Source organism: Trypanosoma cruzi, genomic scaffold (genome assembly GCF_000209065.1).
Source record: "Trypanosoma cruzi strain CL Brener 1047053516699 genomic scaffold, whole genome shotgun sequence".
NCBI lineage: Eukaryota > Euglenozoa > Kinetoplastea > Trypanosomatida > Trypanosomatidae > Trypanosoma > Trypanosoma cruzi.
The window spans coordinates 550,748-567,557 of record NW_001849572.1 but is presented as its reverse complement, the minus strand read 5'-3'; the positions used below and the strand labels follow the sequence as shown (position 1 = coordinate 567,557).

Genomic DNA, 16,810 nt, shown 5'->3' with positions numbered 1-16,810 from the left:
ACAAAAGCCGAAGCGTGGGACGACCAGCACATACACTCATTGCTCCCGTAAAGCAAAACACACACACAGGGAGAGAGAGAGAGAGAGGTCGCCCACTCAAAGCAATAAAAAGAAACAGTTACGGTGCTCCGCCCATGCAGCCAGGCAGGACGGCAGCGGTGCGTGTCGTGCAAAAGAGAGCACCAACGGGCCTGCATGGGTGTGCATGCATATATACAATGGGCACATTATGTGTGTGCTTCGTGGGGTGAGGTGAGGGCGAGAGTCCATGCAAGGGGAGACACACAGAGTGAGAGTGAGAAAGACGAGTGTGTGTGCGGGCAGTGCACGGCTCTCTCTCACTCACTCTCACGCGGCCACCACCGCAGCAGCAGCCGCACACGCAAGAACAAGAAGAAGCAAAAAAGGGGAGGTGGTGTGGGAGACCGCGGTGCTGCCGTCACTGTCGGCAGGCGTCGCCGTGTTATTTGTTTGGGCGGCGGTGATTGTTTCTGCTTTTTGTGGTGCTGCCTCACTCATTTTGACTGTACTGCTGTCGCCGTCGTCGATCTTTTCATTATCGCCATTTTGGCGTTTTTCTGTGTCTGAAGTATCTGAATTTTGAGGATCCTCAGTTTCCTTCGTCACTGTGGATTTTTCCTCGTTAGATGTAGGAGTTCCAGTTGAAGGTGACACAGCTGCCAGTTGTTGGCTGCCAGTTGATGTACTCTGCGGTGTAACTGGTGTATGTGCAGGTTCCTCGTTGTTTCCTGCCTTCGCATTTTTTTCATTTTGGCAAATCAGGTGACTTTTCGGATGCATGCGTGTTGTGACTGTCATTCTTATCCACTGGTGGTTCTGTTTGTTGTTGGGTTTTGGGCTCCGACTTTGTTGCTTTAGATGCGTCAGGCACGGCCCTCTCACCGCCCTGCAGTGTTTGAATTGTGTTCCCTGGTAATGCTCTTGCTTCGGTGGGCTCCAAATTCCCTTTTCCCTTGGTTGATTCGTCTAAACGGGGTTGATCATCCGCACGCGACTGGGTGTCGTTTTCAACTCTTTCACCCCCTGCTGGGGCAGAATTTTTTGGTGGCTCCACTACAGCGGGGGTTACCACTGCCGCCTTTTCTTCAAGCGATGAAGAGTGTTGAGGTTTTGGTCCTTCTTCTGGCGAAACTCCTTCTTGGGAATTACCCTGCGAAACGGATGAAAGGCCACCTGTAGAACCCGCGCCACCACCACCGTGATTTACAGGCGTATCAACAGAAGAAGATGATTTCAAATTGGGCCCAACACCGGAATCACCAGCACCTCCAGGAACAACAGTACCGTGACCCCCACCAGAAACAGAACCCGTACCTGTAGTCGGAACTGAACCCAAAGTGGTCCCTTCCTCTGACTTACGCGTTTCTTGCTCATCCTCGGCTTATATGGCAGGGATGGGCAAAATGGACCGCAAAGGCAGCGTGAGCGCAGTTTTCTCACAGCCGCTCTTCACATACGATGTTTTGGTTCCAAAACCTCCAGAAGCCAAGTAGCCATCCACTGGGTTGTTGTCGAGCTCCCTCGCATAAACCCAGCCGGCACCGCACCACAGCACGCAGAGGACACACACCAGCAGCACACGGCCAGTCATCACCATCGCCATCACTCCTGTCACTTGCGTGTAGCCTTCAGCACAAACCAACACCCCGCCAACGGAGAGCAAAAGCAAAAAGAGAGAAAATTCACACAGCCGCGCACCGTCACCACACAGTCACAAATGGCAATGCACGCACCATGAGGCAGTTGGAGTCAGTACAGTTGCAGAACTCACACAACGCCCTGCAAACCAAAAGTTAAAAACGCAGTAAAAAAGAACAACAACAGAGTTGAGAGTCCGGCACGACTCAAAAAATAAAATAAAATGAAAAACGATCAGGCACGTCTTTTATTTTATTTGCCAAGCAGCAAAATGTAAACGACTTCTGGTTTGTGTATACGTAATGCATGGACTGAAAAAGCAAAAAAAGATCGTACTGTTCCGTGAGCCCACAAAACATTCCTCACACTTCATTGCGGCATCCGGCCTGTTCCTCCAATCCTCCTCTTGTGCAGTCCGTGGGACGCACAGCCGCAGGGCCGTTACCGCGTGTGGGCAAGAGAAGGAAACAAGGAGGGAGAAACACGTCCCTCATGAGAAAGTACTGCAAACGAGCCTTGGGGAAAACACAGGGATGCTGATTATTCAAATAGGGCAAAAGCAGCAAAAATAAATAAATAAAAGAAAATAAAAAAAGCTTAAATTATTGACAAAACACAGTGGGTAATGCTGGCAAGCTGCACAGTTATTGTTCCAAGAAAAACCGCAATTCCACCCTCCCTCACACTTCAGCAGAGTGCCGCAGTGCCCCACAGCCCCAGAAGCAGAAGCAACAACACCCGAGACACACACCTATGCACGGTGCTGTAATCAATTTCAGCCATGGCCAACAAATCCGTGAAATGCCCGTGCTCACAAAAACCGTTGCTCACAAGTGATGCTGCGTTGTGCTCCGATGGGATCTCTGGTTTCCCAGACGTTGTGCGCAAATAATCCTGTGCGGCATCACCGCCGCCCGACACGTTATCACTCGTTCAACATTTGCTAGGGCTCTGCTGGGCTCGGGCGTGGCTGTTGTACCATCCAAGGGCATTAGATCGCTGTTGCTGGGTGAATTGGGGTCGCTGCCCGTGCCCACGGCAGTGCGGGCATACGTGTCCTATTCATGGCCAACGTGTTTTTAGTCGCTGGCAACTGTGTTGGCGGTGGACGGCCCGTCGTCCCTCGCTGAGCATGCGTCTGGATTCGCTGCGCTGCCACTTGACTTCCCGGACAGCCGAGCTCCCTGTGCGGCCTCACCGCGCAGCTGCCGGCAGCCTTGCATGCTCCTGCCGAGCGGAGTGTCCTGTCACTCAGCATGGCCACAGACGCTTCCCAGTTCCCCGTCTGGCAGCATCCCAATCGCCCACACGAGTTCCTGTCGCCACAGACTCCCTCTCGACGATGGAGTCGCTCCGCCTTGGCCCGCTGGCGGTGCGCGACGACGTCACCGAGGAGATTTGTACCGTGCCGCTTTCACTGGTGGATTGAGGTCGCGCAGTTGGCTTCACATTTTCACCATGACACTGCGGAATCCCACGCAACGTGACAGCGGACGCTGACGCCATCATGGCACGATCCCTCCCGCAGGACTGCGTCAATGCCTGGCACGTGGGCTTCCTCGCTGCAGTGGAGCGACTGTACCGGAAGGATATCCAGGAGGAAAAGGAAGACGCGCACACCGCACGCCAGGCGCTCTTCGGTGTGGCGAGGACTCTATTCCTGATGTTGACCCCGACATCGTGCCCCGAGCGGCGGCACTGCGCACAGGCGCGATGCGACTCCTGCCCACTCTTCGACAGGCCTGCACGCGCCCTGCGGATCACAAGTAACTCCCTTTGTGTGTCGGTGGCGCCGTCCCTCCCTCACTGCGGTGACCGGCCCGCCTCCGCCTCCGCCGGAACCTCTTCCCGAAGTGAGCGCCACAAATTTTTGCCGACAAGCGTGCGACGGAATGACGTCCTCCTGCACAAAGTGCGGCAGAGTGCGCTCGTCCATCCACAGTATGAGGGCACATGCCGGACGTGCTCAGCCTGGCGTTATAATAGTTTGAGAGGGCCTCCCATGCGGATGCCACAATGGCGCCACCATCTTCTTAACAGGTGCCTCGCGCGCGGGAAACACAAACGCGGGCACGCAGGATGGAGCAGTCCCTTCCGCCACCGCTTCATTACAGACGCCACGGGCTGCGAATCCCACGGCAAACCACGGGAGAATCCGCCTCATCCACTGTGGGAATGCCCCGTCATTGAGAGTGAGGACTGCGACTGTTTGGAACTTCCCCAGCATGCACGACGGCCCGTATGAGACTGGATACTGGCCTCGTTGCTACGGACGGCCCTTGCGCTACAAACTCAGTGCTTTCAAAGCAAACAAAGAAGAGGGGAAAAAGAATCTATTGTTTTGTGATGAATATTGGCTGCACTTCCTGTGGGCCAACAATTCACGTGGTGTGAGGGGATCTCTCATTTATTATTGTTACTTTGCTTTTGTGTTGCTGTGTGCGCTGCACCTCCTCTTGTGTGCGTGCGTACACTCCGTGAGGGGTGCAGATACGACGGACCGCTCTCGCCCTATGTGCATGCGGTAGAGCCTTGTGTGCCGCTCCTGTTTGCTTCTCCCTCTTCCATCTGTGTGTTGGTGTTGTGGCAGGGCTGTGTGTGTGTTTGCCTGTTGCCGTGGATTGGAGTGTGTGTCGTGCGTGGTGTGCGGCGTACGGTGCATGCCTGGCTGCTGCCCTCTCCTCATGTGGTGTGCCCTCTGTGTGTGTCTGCCGCACCTCTCGTCTTCCCTGTTGCCCTCCATGTCCCTCACTGTGCAGATCAGCTCCACACCACTGAACGACCACACTCACGATGATGACGTGCCGTCTGCTGTGCGCCCTGTTGCTGCTTCGCCCTGTGCTGCTGCCTGTCCGTATGCGTGACAGCGGTTGAAGTTGATCTTCCTGAACTCAGTCCGGACTCCGGTCCAGAAAAGGGACCAGTTGGGGCGGAAGTTAATCAGAAGGGAACAGAAGCGGACCGAGGACTGAGGAAAGATGCGCCAAAGGATCAAGCTGGGAAGGATATGCAAAACATACAAGGTTCGCCAGCCGTTTCGGAAGAGGAACAAGATGATGATAAGGGTCCTGGTTTAAATCTCTCTGGGCCGAACGCAGCAGTTTCAACCAATAATTCAGATTTAAAAGGTTTGGAAACCACCATCCCAATGGTATCAAGTCAGACGATCGGTACTTCAAGGAGAAAAAGTTTGTCCCATGCTCAGGGGGTGGTGGGTGATACAGTCGGTACCGCAAATGGATCAAAAGAGAAGCTTCCTGAGCCAGAAACACAGGGTACGGTGACTGTGGCAGGGTTACAAGCTCCGACACAGGCAAAGGAAACCGTTGGAACTAAATCCCCAAATGAAACAGAAGGAGTGGCAGATGCGCCAATTACCACGACGAGCACCACTAGTACAACGGCATCAGAGTTACAGGTCCAAAGCAAAAAAGAAGAGGAACCAGTTATTACGAACGGTAGGGAAAACACACAAAGTACGGTGTTCAGTGGGGCGTCCAACAGTCAAGTTGCATCAATTGCGTCTGGTCATTCAGGATCACAAGTTCCTGGCGTTCTGCTAAAGCGACCTACTTCACAAACCGTTAAGTCAAGGGCACAAAGTGTGACAATTCATTCCGAAAACGGACAAGAAACGAAGACCATTGCATTGAAGACCACGACGACTACAGAGGCGCCAACCACGACGACCACCCGCGCACCGTCACGTCTTCGTGAAATCGACGGCAGCCTCAGCAGCTCTGCGTGGGTGTGTGCCCCGCTGCTGCTCGCCGCATCCGCGCTGGCGTGCACCGCTGTGGGCTAAAAGGGAGCGTGGGCTGTGCGTGCCAGCACTCAGCCACGGGGACATGTGTACGTATACTGTGGTCCGATGTATAAAATAAGCGTAATTATGATGGTCGTTTTTTGCTTTGTTTGCTTCCGCTGCCCTGCTGTGTGCTCCGTGTTGTGCACAACATACGCCACGTTGAACGCGTTCCAGACACACTCATATGCACGACATGCACACAACTTTTTACTTGGATGCACTGTTGAAAATGGGTGCATGCGCACAGGAGCCATTTGGGTGCAGGTTTTTTTTTTTTTTTTTTTTTTTTTTTTTTTGTGTGTGTGTTTTTACTGTTTTGCTTTTTTTGCTGCTTGTTTTCTTTTGTGTTGCAGTTCCTTGTTTTGAGTGTTGTTAAATTATTGCAGGTCGCTGTGCGTTTTTTGCACTTTCATTGGTTCAATATTTCTCATGAAACGCATGCTGCTGCTGGTGGTGTTTTTTACTGTGCCGTGTCTTTTCCTTTTGCTTTCACTCTGCGTTGACGGGGAGTTAGTTTGTGCTGAAGGCTGCACGCAAGTGACAGGAGTGATGGCGATGATCATGACTGGCCGTGTGCTGCTGGTGTGTGTCCTCTGCGTGCTGTGGTGCGGTGCCGGCGGTTTGGCTGAGGAGGGGTCAGGTATAACTCCGCCTGGTGCTTCTGCGGATGGGGTTGATGAAAGATTGCAGGAATCACCGCTCCTTTTACAAGGCAGATTACAAAAGTCGGTTTCAGAAGGACCGGAGGTTAAAGACACAACAAAAGAAACACATATAAAAGTACTTCTGGCAGAGGAAGAAAATTCCGATAAAGAGGATGAGGATGAAGGACTAACTCTATCAGGAGAAGAAATTCTTCCGTCGTCACCACCACCAGTTGGAGGAAGATTACCACAAGTCGATGATGGACCACTGAAAAATGTAAATGAAATTGGACCGAAACCTGAAAATCAACGCCCAGTCGTGGCTGGAAAACACCAATCAGAAAAAGAAACAGATCCGCGGCTAGCAGCAGCAGCATTGCCTGCAGAGCTTCCATCGCCCATTGTGAAGGCACCGGAGAGCTCAGAACCCGAAGCAGAAACACATCTCTCTAATAAAGAAGGAGCAGAAATTGGAGTTGGTAATATGAATCTTACGGAGAAACAGGGAAGCCAGAACGGCGTGAAGAAGGAAGGCCTTTCAATCAACCCACAGGCAACAGTACCACCACAACAAACATTATCAGAAAAACAACGCTGGAAGTATCACCGCCAAAAGCACCACCAGCAGTGACAGTTCCAGAAAAAGGGAAAGGCTTTCCAGCACCAAATCTCTCACAGGAGTCAACACAACAAACGAACGAAAACACGCCGTCACAAAAAGAAACGGCACCCGAAGCAGTGAAACAGCTTTCAGGGGAAGGTACGGCAGAGCAACAAGGGCGCGAGAGAGACAAATCAACTTTGGCGGAGATTACCGATAGCGGCAGCCATGCGGAAACAACAGCACCATTCATCTCTACAAATGACAGTGACGATGCTCAGAGTACGGTGGATGAAAATAATGACGATGATCCACGGCCTAACCACAGAGAAACAGGTGGCCACAAAGCTGCCAATACCAACAATGCTTCTACACCCAGTGAGACAGCACCACAAAAAACAGAAACAGTCACCGTCGCCCGAATGAATGGTACGACTATTGGAGACAGTGACGGCAGCACCGCGGTCTCCCACACCACCTCCCCTCTTTTGCTTCTTCTTGTTCTTGTTGTGTGTGCGGCTGCTGCTGCTGTGGTGGCCGTGCCTGCATGAAGTGGTGTGCGCCGAATATGAACGAAGGCCAAAAGGCAACTGAATTGTTTTTGTGATGAATGTTGGCTGCACTTCCCATGGACCAACAATCCACGTGGTGTGAGGGGATCTTTCCCTTTTAATTGTTACTTTGCTTTTGTGTTGCTGTGTGCGCTGCACCTCCTCTTGTGTGTGTGCGCACCCTCCGTGAGGGGTGCCGACACGACGGACCGCTCTCGCCGTATTTAAATGCGGTGGAGCCTTGTGTGCCGCTCCTGTTTGGTTCTCCCTCTTCCATCTGTGTGTTGGTGCTGCGGCAGGGCTGTGTGTGTGTGTGTTTGTTGCCGTGGATTGGAGTGTGTGTCGTGCGTGGTGTGCGGCGTACGGTGCATGCCTGGCTGCTGCCCTCTCCTCATGTGGTGTGCCCTCTGTGTGTGTCTGCCGCACCTCTCGTCTCCCCTGTTGCTCTCCATGTCCCTCACTGTGCAGATCAGCTCCACACCACCGAACGACCACACTCACGATGATGACGTGCCGTCTGCTGTGCGCCCTGTTGGTGCTCGCCCTGTGCTGCTGCCCGTCCGTGTGCATGACAGCGACTGATGACGTGAAAAAAAATGACTCCGATGAACTGCCCACACCAGAGGAAAAACGTCCGGGGACCACTTCTTTAAATCCAAGTGCTCCCACGGTCCTGAAACCGGGTACTTCGAACGGTAAGGAAGAAACACAAGGTACGGTATCCGGTGGGGCGTCAAACAATCAAGGTGCCTCAGGTGCGCCCGGTCAGTCACAGTTACAAAGTCCTGGCGTTCCGCTACAGCCACCTACTGCACCAACCGTTGCGTCAGGTGCACAAAGTGGGCCGATTGTACCCGAAAAAGAAGAAGAAAAGAAGACGACTGCATCAACGACCATGACGACCAAAACCACAAAGGCACCAATCACAACTACGACTACGACTACGACGACCGCTGCACCGGAGGCACCAAGTGATGCGGCCAACAGTGCAGAGGCGCCAACTACGACGACCACCCGCGCACCGTCACGTCTTCGCGAAATCGACGGCAGCCTCAGCAGCTCTGCGTGGTTGTGTGCCCTGCTGCTGCTCGCCGTATCCGCGCTGGCGTACACCGCTGTGGGCTAAAAGGGAGCGTGGGCTGTGCGTGCCAGCACTCAGCCACGGGGACACGTGTACGTCTACTGTGGTCCGATGTATGAAGTAAGAGTAATTATGATGATCGTTTTTTGCTTCATTTGCTTCCACTGCCCTGCTGTGTGCTCCGTGTTGCGTCCCACATCCGTCACGTTGAACGCGTCCCAGACACACTCATATGCATGCGCAGCCGGGCCTTGTGGTATTTTTCTATAATATCTTTTTTTAATTTTTAATTTTTTGCAGGGTGTTGTGCGAGTTTTGGATTTGTGCTGGATTCATTTTTGTAATGGTGTGTGCACTGCTGCTGGTGGTGTTTTTTGCTCTGCCGTGTCTCTTTTTTTGGTTTCACTCTGCGTTGACGGGGTGTTGGTTTGTGCTGAAGGCTGCACGCAAGTGACACGAGTGATGGCGATGATGATGGCTGGCCGTGTGCTGCTGGTGTGTGCCCTCTGCGTGCTGTGGTGCGGTGCCTGTGGGGTTTATGCGAGGGACCGCGACAACAGCGCAGTGGGTGGCTGCATGGCGTCAGGAGTGTTGGATACGAGAAGATTGTATATGCCAAGAAGATGTAACAAAACTGCTGTTACGCTGCCTTTGCGGCATGTCTTTCCCATTTCTGCCGTTGGAGCCTCGACTGACGGACAAGTTTCTGGTAAAATTGATGGTGGTTTGTTTCCAATTCCGGCACCAGCACTACCACCAGCGCCAAATACACCGAAAGCTCCAGAAGCCCCAACATCACATGGCGTGAGTCAACCTGCTGTTGGTGTTCATTCTGGTGATGGAACCCCTTCGCTTCATATTCCTAATGTTGACAGTTCTGTCGGTGGCGGTTCTGGACAAAGTGGCAATTCTAACGGAAGTGTAGTTTCCGTTATGGAGCCGCCTTCTACTGTTGTTGTTATTTCTCCATCCTCCGTTTCCCCTGAAGTTGATGGTTTACAGAACAAAGACGGTCCGCCCTCTAATCTGAAATTGGGATCTCCAGCAATAAGTGTAGAGTCAGGAAAAATCCTTGTAGGGCACAACGGGGAGACAGAAAAGGATTCAACCCCCGATGATGGTCCAGAGTCCTCTCGTATACAAGAAGAAACAGAATCTCGAGCTACGACTGAGGAAGCACGTGGAAGCGAAGCGGGGCAGAGTGGAGTGGGGACGAACGGCCCTTCCAACGTGTTGTCTACCGAAAGCCAACAGCAAAATCGAGAAACAACAGTAACAGAAACAAAACCACCACCACCGTCGCCAGGAAAACAAATACCGGCAGTATCATTACCACCGGGAGTAGATGCACCTGCAGCTCTCTCACCAGGGCCCCAAGCATCATCACCGGAACCATCACGAGCAGCGGAAGATCCAGAAGAAGAGAAAAGAATCCTACCAGCAACAACAGCTTCACATAATTCAAAAGGAGAAACGCACAAAGCGTCATCCTTACGAACCGAAACGGTGTCCGCGGCACCGAAACCGCCTTCACCGGATGTCGTGCTTGAGCAAAACAGCGAAGGCACAGTCACAAAGGATGCGATGAAGACGGATGCATATACGGATGGCCCAGCGGCAACATCAGAATCATCTATCTCCACAAGTGACAGTGGTGTTGTTCAGGATAAGACGGAAGAGGAGGATGACAATGAACAACGGCGTGAAGCCAAAGGACCGCACAATGACCCCCATGCCGGAAATACCAACGATGCTCCTACAGCCAGTGTTACAGCAGCAGAAACAGTGAAAACGATTACCACCCAAACAAATACTACATCTAAGTCTGGCGACAGTGACGGCAGCACCACGGCCTCCCACACCACTTCCCCTCTTTTGCTTCTTCTTTTTGTTGTTGCGTGTGCGGCTGCTGCTGCGGTGGTGGCCGCGTGAGGGTGAGGGAGAGAGAGCCATGCACCGCCCGCACACACACTCGTCCTTCTCTCTCTCTCTCTGTGTGTGTCCCCTTGCATGGACTCTCGCCCTCACCTCATCCCACGAAGCACACACATAATGTGCCCATTGTATATATTGCATGCACACCCATGCAGGCCCGTTGGTGCTCTCTTTTGCACGACACGCACCGCTGCCGTCCTGCCTGGCTGCATGGGCGGAGCACCGTAACTGTTTCTGTTTTGTTTTCATTGCATTGAGTGGGCGACCTCTCTCTCTCCCTGTATGTATCTGTGTGTTTTGCTTTACGGGAGCAATGAGAGTGTGTGCGCTGGTCGTCCCACGCTTCGGCTTTTTCTTTTATTGTTTTGTTTTGTTTTGTGGTTGAGAGCACCCATTCCGCGGGCTGCGTGTGTGTGTGTGTGTGTGGTGCTATGAGTAATTTGCGTGCGTGCCATACTCTTCTTTCTGCCGTTGCATTCTTTGGACTTTCTTGTACTACACAACTGCTCTTCATTTATAGGTACGAACAAACATATGCACACACAATCGCCATTTTGCACACGCTGTGGAGCGGCATGAACGCTGCGAACGCGGGCACAAGATCCCGGCTGTGGCGGCTCTTACGAGTTAGGAGGTCGTGGGTCCGCAATTTGTCCCGGCGACGTGATGCGGATGTTATTTTGGCGGTGTGCGGCCAGTGAGTGGTGTGGCATTTCGGGTGTCTGGGACAATTGCTTATTGACTCTCTCCCAACAGCCGTACCTGCCGACGTGTCACTGCAGCTGTGGATCCGGCGACGAGGGATTCTCCGGCTGTGTGGGGTGTTGTGCGGGTGCGTTGGAAGAGACAACAGCAGTACGACTGGCGGCAGCGCATGGGTGCTGCGAAGGGCGGCGGTATTCTTTTGCATTTCGCCGGTTGTGTTTTTTGCGTGGGCGCTGCTCGGTGTGCGCTGAAGTGTGACGAATAGAGACACAACCGGCGTGGCTCCTGCTGCTGCTGGCGGTGGCAGTCGCTGTGTGTTCCCGGTGCACTGTTCTTCCTTCTCCTGTTCCGTGTGTCTGTGTGCGTGAGTTTTTGTTGTTGGGAGTGACTGCGGCGGGGATGATGGTGCCACTCACTGTGGATGGGTGGCGGTGCTCACTGTTTCATCCTCTTTTCTTGGCTTGTTTTCTTTTTATTTTTCAATCACACACGAAGAAGGAAAACAAGCGCCAATCGCTACTGTGAACTTGTAAGGCACTGAAAGGACCAACAGCACACACACCGCCCACACACACATATTTATATGCTCTCACGTGTTGCTGCAGTGAAGGCACCCCGCAAACACAACCGTCACCGCGTGACCGGATCCAGCGGAAGGAGGAGGGAAGGAAGAGAGAGTGAGCGGCAGAGGCCCAACATGTCTAGGCATCTCTTCTATTCTGCGGTGCTGATCCTCCTTGTCGTGATGATGTGCTGCAACACTGGTGGGGCTGCGGCTGCTGAGGAACCAAGTCAGGGAGCTTCGTCGGGAAAATATTATGTTTGGAGAGACGTGAAAGATGGAGAAGAAACAGTGAGTTCGTTACGTGTTCCCAGTCTTTTGAAAGTGGAGATTGATGTGTTTGCCGTTGCCGAGGCGCATTGCGCGAAGGAGGGTGAAGAAGGTTTTACTGGGATTGCCTCGAAGCTCCTGGCGTTGACTGGTGAACAAACAAGCAAGGAGTTGGATAAAACTAAACTGAAGACACAAGTACTGGAGGAATGTCCCCCCGACGATAAAGGCGTCTGCAGCATAGCGGATCAGGCTGATTCCCAAAAAGTGAAGAAAGTACATGTGGGCCGACCAACAACAGTTGTGCGGGGAAGTGATATTTACATGCTTGCTGGAAATTACAGTTGGACACTTACCGATAATGACCAGGCAGGTGGCTGGGGACTCATGCTGGTGAAAGGGAACGTCAGTAAGAAGGAAGGAGAAAATAACAGAATTTATTGGAATGATACTTACGTTATCCCGTGGTATTATAATGGCAATCAAAATGAACCCTTGAAAAGGCTGGTTGGTAGCGGTGGATCGGGTGTTAAGATGGAGGATGGTACGCTTGTGTTTCCGCTGGAAGGCACCAAAAAGAAGACGAACCAGGATGATGGCAACGAAAAGGATGGAAAGACTGTTTCGCTAATCATTCACTCCTTTGAGGATATTGCGGGTTGGGTGCTGCCGAAGGGGATGTCTGACGATGGCTGCAGTGATCCCTCCGTCGTGGAGTGGGAGAAGGAAAAACTCATGATGATGACTGCGTGTGATGGTGGCCGCCGCAGGGTGTACGAGTCCGGTGACAAGGGGGAGTCGTGGACGGAGGCACTCGGGACACTCTCGCGCGTGTGGGGCAACAAACACGAGGGAAATGAGAAGAGCGTTAGGAGCGGGTTCATCACAGCGACTGTTGGAAATGATAATAAAAAAGTGATGCTCATCACCCTGCCAGTGTATGCCAAGAAAGCTGAGAAAGACAACGAGGAAAAGGGCGTACTCCATCTTTGGCTGACGGACAATACGCACATTGTTGATATTGGGCCGGTATCCAAGAAGGACCATGACGTTGCCGCCAGCTCCCTGTTGTACAAAGGTGGAGATAATAATAATCAGGAGGAGTTGATTGCACTGTACGAGAAGATGAAGGACGATGAGAAAGAAACATCACCCGGTATGGCCTCTGTGCCTCTGAATAAGCAGCTGCAGCGGGTGAAGGAGGTGCTGGCGACGTGGAAGGAAGTGGACGAACGTGTCTCCAAGCTGTGTGCCACTTTACTTGCTCAGGAGGTTACGCCACCTGACAGTGCCTGCACTACTGTTAAGATCACGGATGGGCTGGTTGGCTTTTTGTCCGGCAACTTCTCTGATAACACATGGATGGACGAGTACCTCGGGGTGAACGCCACAGTAAATAAGAATGATGGGGCAACAGAGGCTTTTGATGGCGTGAGGTTCCGGGGAGCGTGGGCGGAGTGGCCCGTTGGCAGTCAAGGGGAGAATCAGCAGTACCACTTTTCGAACTACAACTTCACTCTTGTGGCGACGGTGTCCATCGACGGTGTGCCGAAGGAAGATACCCCCATTCCATTGTTGGGTGTGAAGATGGATGGCGATGAGAATCCTATATTGTTGGGACTGTCGTACGACAAGGAAAAAAAGAAGTGGCAGTTGCTGTGCGGTGGCGGACAGAACAAGGAGCATAGCCGCGATTGGGATCCGGAGACAACGAAGAAAGACCACGTGGTAATTTTGCTACGGAACGACAGCCATTTCTCCGCGTACGTCGATGGTCAGCGTGTGGGTGATGTGCCGTGTGCATTGGGAAATACGGATTCTAAAGTAATCTCCCACTTCTACATTGGAGGGGATGGAGACAAGACACGGAAACAAGAAGACGTGTCTGTGACGGTGACGAACGTCCTGCTGTACAACCGCCCGTTGGATGAAGCAAAGATTGGCGCCTTCAACCCGAATAAAGATCCAATTCAACTATTTGAAGAGAAGCCGTCGGAGCATTCAACAGTTTCTTCTGATTCCATTGTACCTCCCAGTCCTCCGGTGATCGCAACTGCTCAGCAAACCGGAACTCCGTCCACTCCTGCCGGAACACAGCTGACGGAACAGGGACAGTCGATGGGGAGCAGTAAAGGTGCGGGCAGTGGCGGTGCATCCGCACCAGCGGTGTCCACTGTCAGTACTTCCTCAGCAGAAGAGGAGTCCGTAGTGCAGTCGGCTTCAGGAACATCTCCCGATGGAACTCAAACTGTGGGTGGCGGTTCTACTGCTGTTGGCGAGCCAACGATGGAGACAAGAGAAGGAACGAATGGGCAGGAGGAGCAGATCCATCCACAGGACAAGGACGTGAATGCCACGGCGCTCAGCAGCAGCCTCGTAAATGTGTCGCAGGGGAATAACAGGGATGCCGGCACTGTGCGTGGGAGCGGACTGCTGCCATGGCTGCTGCTTCTCCTGTTGGGACTGTGGGGGTTTGCGGCTCTGTGAGGAGTGACTGGCTGCCGCGTGAAAACACTTGCGACCTCCGCTGCACCGACACACACACCTGGCAATGAATTTCTTTTCATAAATAACTTTTATTTGCTTTTCTCCCTGTTTGCTTCCTTTTTTGTGCGTTTTTAATATTTTTTTTTGTTTTAATTTCAGTTTTGCTTTTTTACCAAATTCTTTTGTTTTTCTTTTTCCCTTTATTTTCATTCCCTCTTTTCCTTTTTGCTGCGCTCTTCCTGTGAGGGGTGCCGTGTGTTTCCCGCCCAACTGCTCCACTCGCACACCCACCGACACGCTCATGACGACGGCCCTGTGCGCCTCGCCTGCTGCACGCATGAGGAGGGGCCGCGACGAACGGCGCGCTGAGGGAGCCGTGACGTGTGGGCGTGCGACGAGGGCCTGTGGGGCGGAGCACACATTTCTTTTCCTCTTGTTTTGTTTTCTTTGCGGCGAGGGCTGGCAGACACCCGCAGCGCCACACACACACACAGCCACACCCTGCCGCCGTGTTTTTAAGATTTTGCTTTTCGTGTTCATTTCACGCGCTGGCAGTCCTGTCAGCATTTCTCTCCCTCCTGATGATTTTTTTTCTTTTGCTGCGCTCACTCTCCCGATGGAGTGACGCGACTCCCGTCATGTCTGCGTGCTTCTCTCAGTCCCCACACACACGAGTGACTGTGCTCTGCGGGCCGCACTCGCACGCCGATGGGAGGGCTGAGGGGAGCAGCAACACGCAGATGACCCCATGAAATATAAACGATGTGCGGACACATGAGGGTCGGACGGTTGAAACACACGCAACCATCTTTTCAATTTTCTTTTTGGGCAAAATATATACAGACAGTTTGGTGTGGCCACACGGCAGCCAGGCGATTCTTAAATTTGTGTGGAACAGTAATGGACGATTTCTTTTTCATTTATAATTATTTTGTGTGATGGGGTTTGTATAAGACGAAGGGGACTTTTTCTTTTTGTTTTAAATAAATCTTGTGTGGGTTGCCACTGCTTGGGCTGCAGTGCAGTCATGAGTTTGAGCGGTCTTCTTCCTGTTGCTTCCGCCATGCGTCTCTGCTGTACAGTTTTTTGTTGTGCGTCTCTCCACATACTCTGCTCCCTCTTTTCCACTTCTTTGCTTTGTGTTTCCGCAGGCACACAACCACACACAAGATGCACATTGCAGTGGATTTGAATGCTCCTTTTGTAGTGCATGCTGGCAGTTGCGTGTGGCGGCTGTTGTCTTCTTCCGTGGCTATGAGGAGAAGGGAGAGGGAGTGCGCAGCCCGAGTCTCTTTTCCTGCGGGTGTGGTGCACCGCGTGTGACTGCGCTAAGTTGGGCTCCGTGTCCCATTGAGGGCAGGATGACAGGAAATTTTGTGCCGCGTCATGGGTGGATGAGGGTTCGCTTCTGCGTGTGGCTGGTGTGGTGGGTGCTCGCTCCGTGTGCGTTGTGTGGTGGCCGCGGGTTTTTGCCATTTCCGTGGGGCTGTAGCGATGAGCTGGGGGAGATGGTGGTGGATGTCTTCTCCTCCTGCATGGTGAGTGGCTGCTGGCGTTGTGTGCCTTCGTTGCGTGGATGCCGTCTCGTGGTGTGTGAACTGTGCGGCTGGGCCTGCTGCCCTCTCCTCATGTTGTCTGCTCTCTTCCTCTCTGTATCCGCTGCACTCCGTCCCTCTCCCTCCTGTTCCATTCCTTTTCCTTCTGGCTCACGGATCGGCTCACTGACTCCAGCGACTCCACTACGGGTGACGATGACTGCGATGATGACGATGGTGACGGTGCGGCTCCGTGTGGTGTGCACCGTGCAGTTCCCTGCGCTCTCGTACTGCTGCTGCAATTCCGTGTGCGGGTGACGGCGTGAGGAGGCGATAATAATGATGACAGCAGTCATCTCAACCCCAAGTTGGGGAAATCAGATTTTACAGGAAATGCGCTTGATTCATTACAGCCAGAGGTTGGAGAAACTGTCAGGCCACAGAGAGTGGGAGAAGCGGTGAGGAAGTTTTAAGAAGTCAAGGACCTTCTTTGCCAAAGGAAGCAGGTACAGCCATTACTGGACACACACCGGGTGCGCCACAGCCACTAAGTTTTGCTAACGATAATCCAGAGTCACCAGGTTTGGCAACGCAGTCTCGACACACATAAGGTCTGACCGGTAAGTCAGATGCACAAAATAAATAGGCGGAGGAATATCCACAAGGTGCTGAGAATCATACGTCACAGACATCACGTCAGAAAAAAAAAAGTGCCAAATACGGAGGCGCCAATCACGACGACCACCCGCGCACCGTCACGTCTTCGCGAAGTCGACGGCAGCCTCAGCAGCTCTGCGTGGGTGTGTGCCCCGCTGCTGCTCGCCGCATCCGCGCTGGCGTACACCACTCTGGGCTAAAAGGGAGCGTGGGCTGTGCGTGCCAGCACTCAGCCACGGGGACATGTGTACGTCTACTGTGGTCCGATGTATAAAGTAAGAGTAATTATGATGATCGTTTTTTGCTTTGTTTGCT

The 16,810-nt window shown here is 52.8% G+C and overlaps 5 protein-coding genes and 5 pseudogenes across 5 annotated transcripts, besides 15 other annotated features; 8 read left to right on the top strand and 2 right to left on the bottom strand.

Annotated features, from left to right (window-relative positions):
- Positions 1–3,210: part of a sequence feature (heterozygous, Esmeraldo-like haplotype) that runs on past the window's edge.
- Positions 349–1,626, bottom strand: Tc00.1047053503717.80 (annotated as a pseudogene).
- Positions 2,224–2,254: a sequence feature (AT_rich).
- Tc00.1047053503717.71 lies at positions 2,347–2,853 on the bottom strand (annotated as a pseudogene).
- Tc00.1047053503717.60 (uncharacterized protein) lies at positions 3,167–3,904 on the top strand (the record flags this gene model as incomplete). The annotated part of the gene is made up of 1 exon (XM_807606.1): positions 3,167–3,904. One exon carries the CDS (start codon positions 3,167–3,169, stop codon positions 3,902–3,904), a length of 738 nt encoding a protein of 245 aa, XP_812699.1.
- Positions 3,211–3,905: a sequence feature (areas merged during assembly that could not be assigned to a particular haplotype. This can correspond to areas where the two haplotypes were merged or to regions with more than two copies in the genome that were merged during assembly.).
- Positions 3,906–6,166: a sequence feature (heterozygous, non-Esmeraldo-like haplotype).
- Positions 4,453–5,466, top strand: Tc00.1047053503717.50 (annotated as a pseudogene).
- Positions 5,733–5,763: a microsatellite.
- On the top strand, positions 6,017–7,267 carry Tc00.1047053503717.40 (annotated as a pseudogene).
- Positions 6,167–7,060: a sequence feature (areas merged during assembly that could not be assigned to a particular haplotype. This can correspond to areas where the two haplotypes were merged or to regions with more than two copies in the genome that were merged during assembly.).
- Positions 7,061–7,839: a sequence feature (heterozygous, Esmeraldo-like haplotype).
- Tc00.1047053503717.31 (mucin TcMUCII, putative) lies at positions 7,766–8,389 on the top strand (the record flags this gene model as incomplete). Its single annotated transcript, XM_807609.1, has 1 exon — positions 7,766–8,389. One exon carries the CDS (start codon positions 7,766–7,768, stop codon positions 8,387–8,389), a length of 624 nt encoding a protein of 207 aa, XP_812702.1.
- Positions 7,840–8,252: a sequence feature (areas not merged during assembly with more than two copies in the genome that could not be assigned to a particular haplotype).
- Positions 8,137–8,214: a microsatellite.
- Positions 8,253–9,186: a sequence feature (heterozygous, non-Esmeraldo-like haplotype).
- Positions 8,602–8,640: a sequence feature (AT_rich).
- Tc00.1047053503717.20 (mucin-associated surface protein (MASP), putative) lies at positions 8,807–10,276 on the top strand (the record flags this gene model as incomplete). The annotated part of the gene is made up of 1 exon (XM_807605.1): positions 8,807–10,276. The coding sequence occupies one exon, from the start codon at positions 8,807–8,809 to the stop codon at positions 10,274–10,276; it is 1,470 nt and encodes a 489-aa protein (XP_812698.1).
- Positions 9,187–9,895: a sequence feature (areas not merged during assembly with more than two copies in the genome that could not be assigned to a particular haplotype).
- Positions 9,896–10,879: a sequence feature (heterozygous, Esmeraldo-like haplotype).
- Positions 10,880–16,810: a sequence feature (areas not merged during assembly with more than two copies in the genome that could not be assigned to a particular haplotype).
- Positions 10,946–11,242, top strand: Tc00.1047053503717.15 (uncharacterized protein; the record flags this gene model as incomplete). Its single annotated transcript, XM_807610.1, has 1 exon — positions 10,946–11,242. One exon carries the CDS (start codon positions 10,946–10,948, stop codon positions 11,240–11,242), a length of 297 nt encoding a protein of 98 aa, XP_812703.1.
- Positions 11,568–14,303, top strand: Tc00.1047053503717.10 (trans-sialidase, putative; the record flags this gene model as incomplete). The annotated part of the gene is made up of 1 exon (XM_807604.1): positions 11,568–14,303. One exon carries the CDS (start codon positions 11,568–11,570, stop codon positions 14,301–14,303), a length of 2,736 nt encoding a protein of 911 aa, XP_812697.1.
- Positions 14,391–14,530: a sequence feature (A-rich).
- On the top strand, positions 16,054–16,695 carry Tc00.1047053503717.5 (annotated as a pseudogene).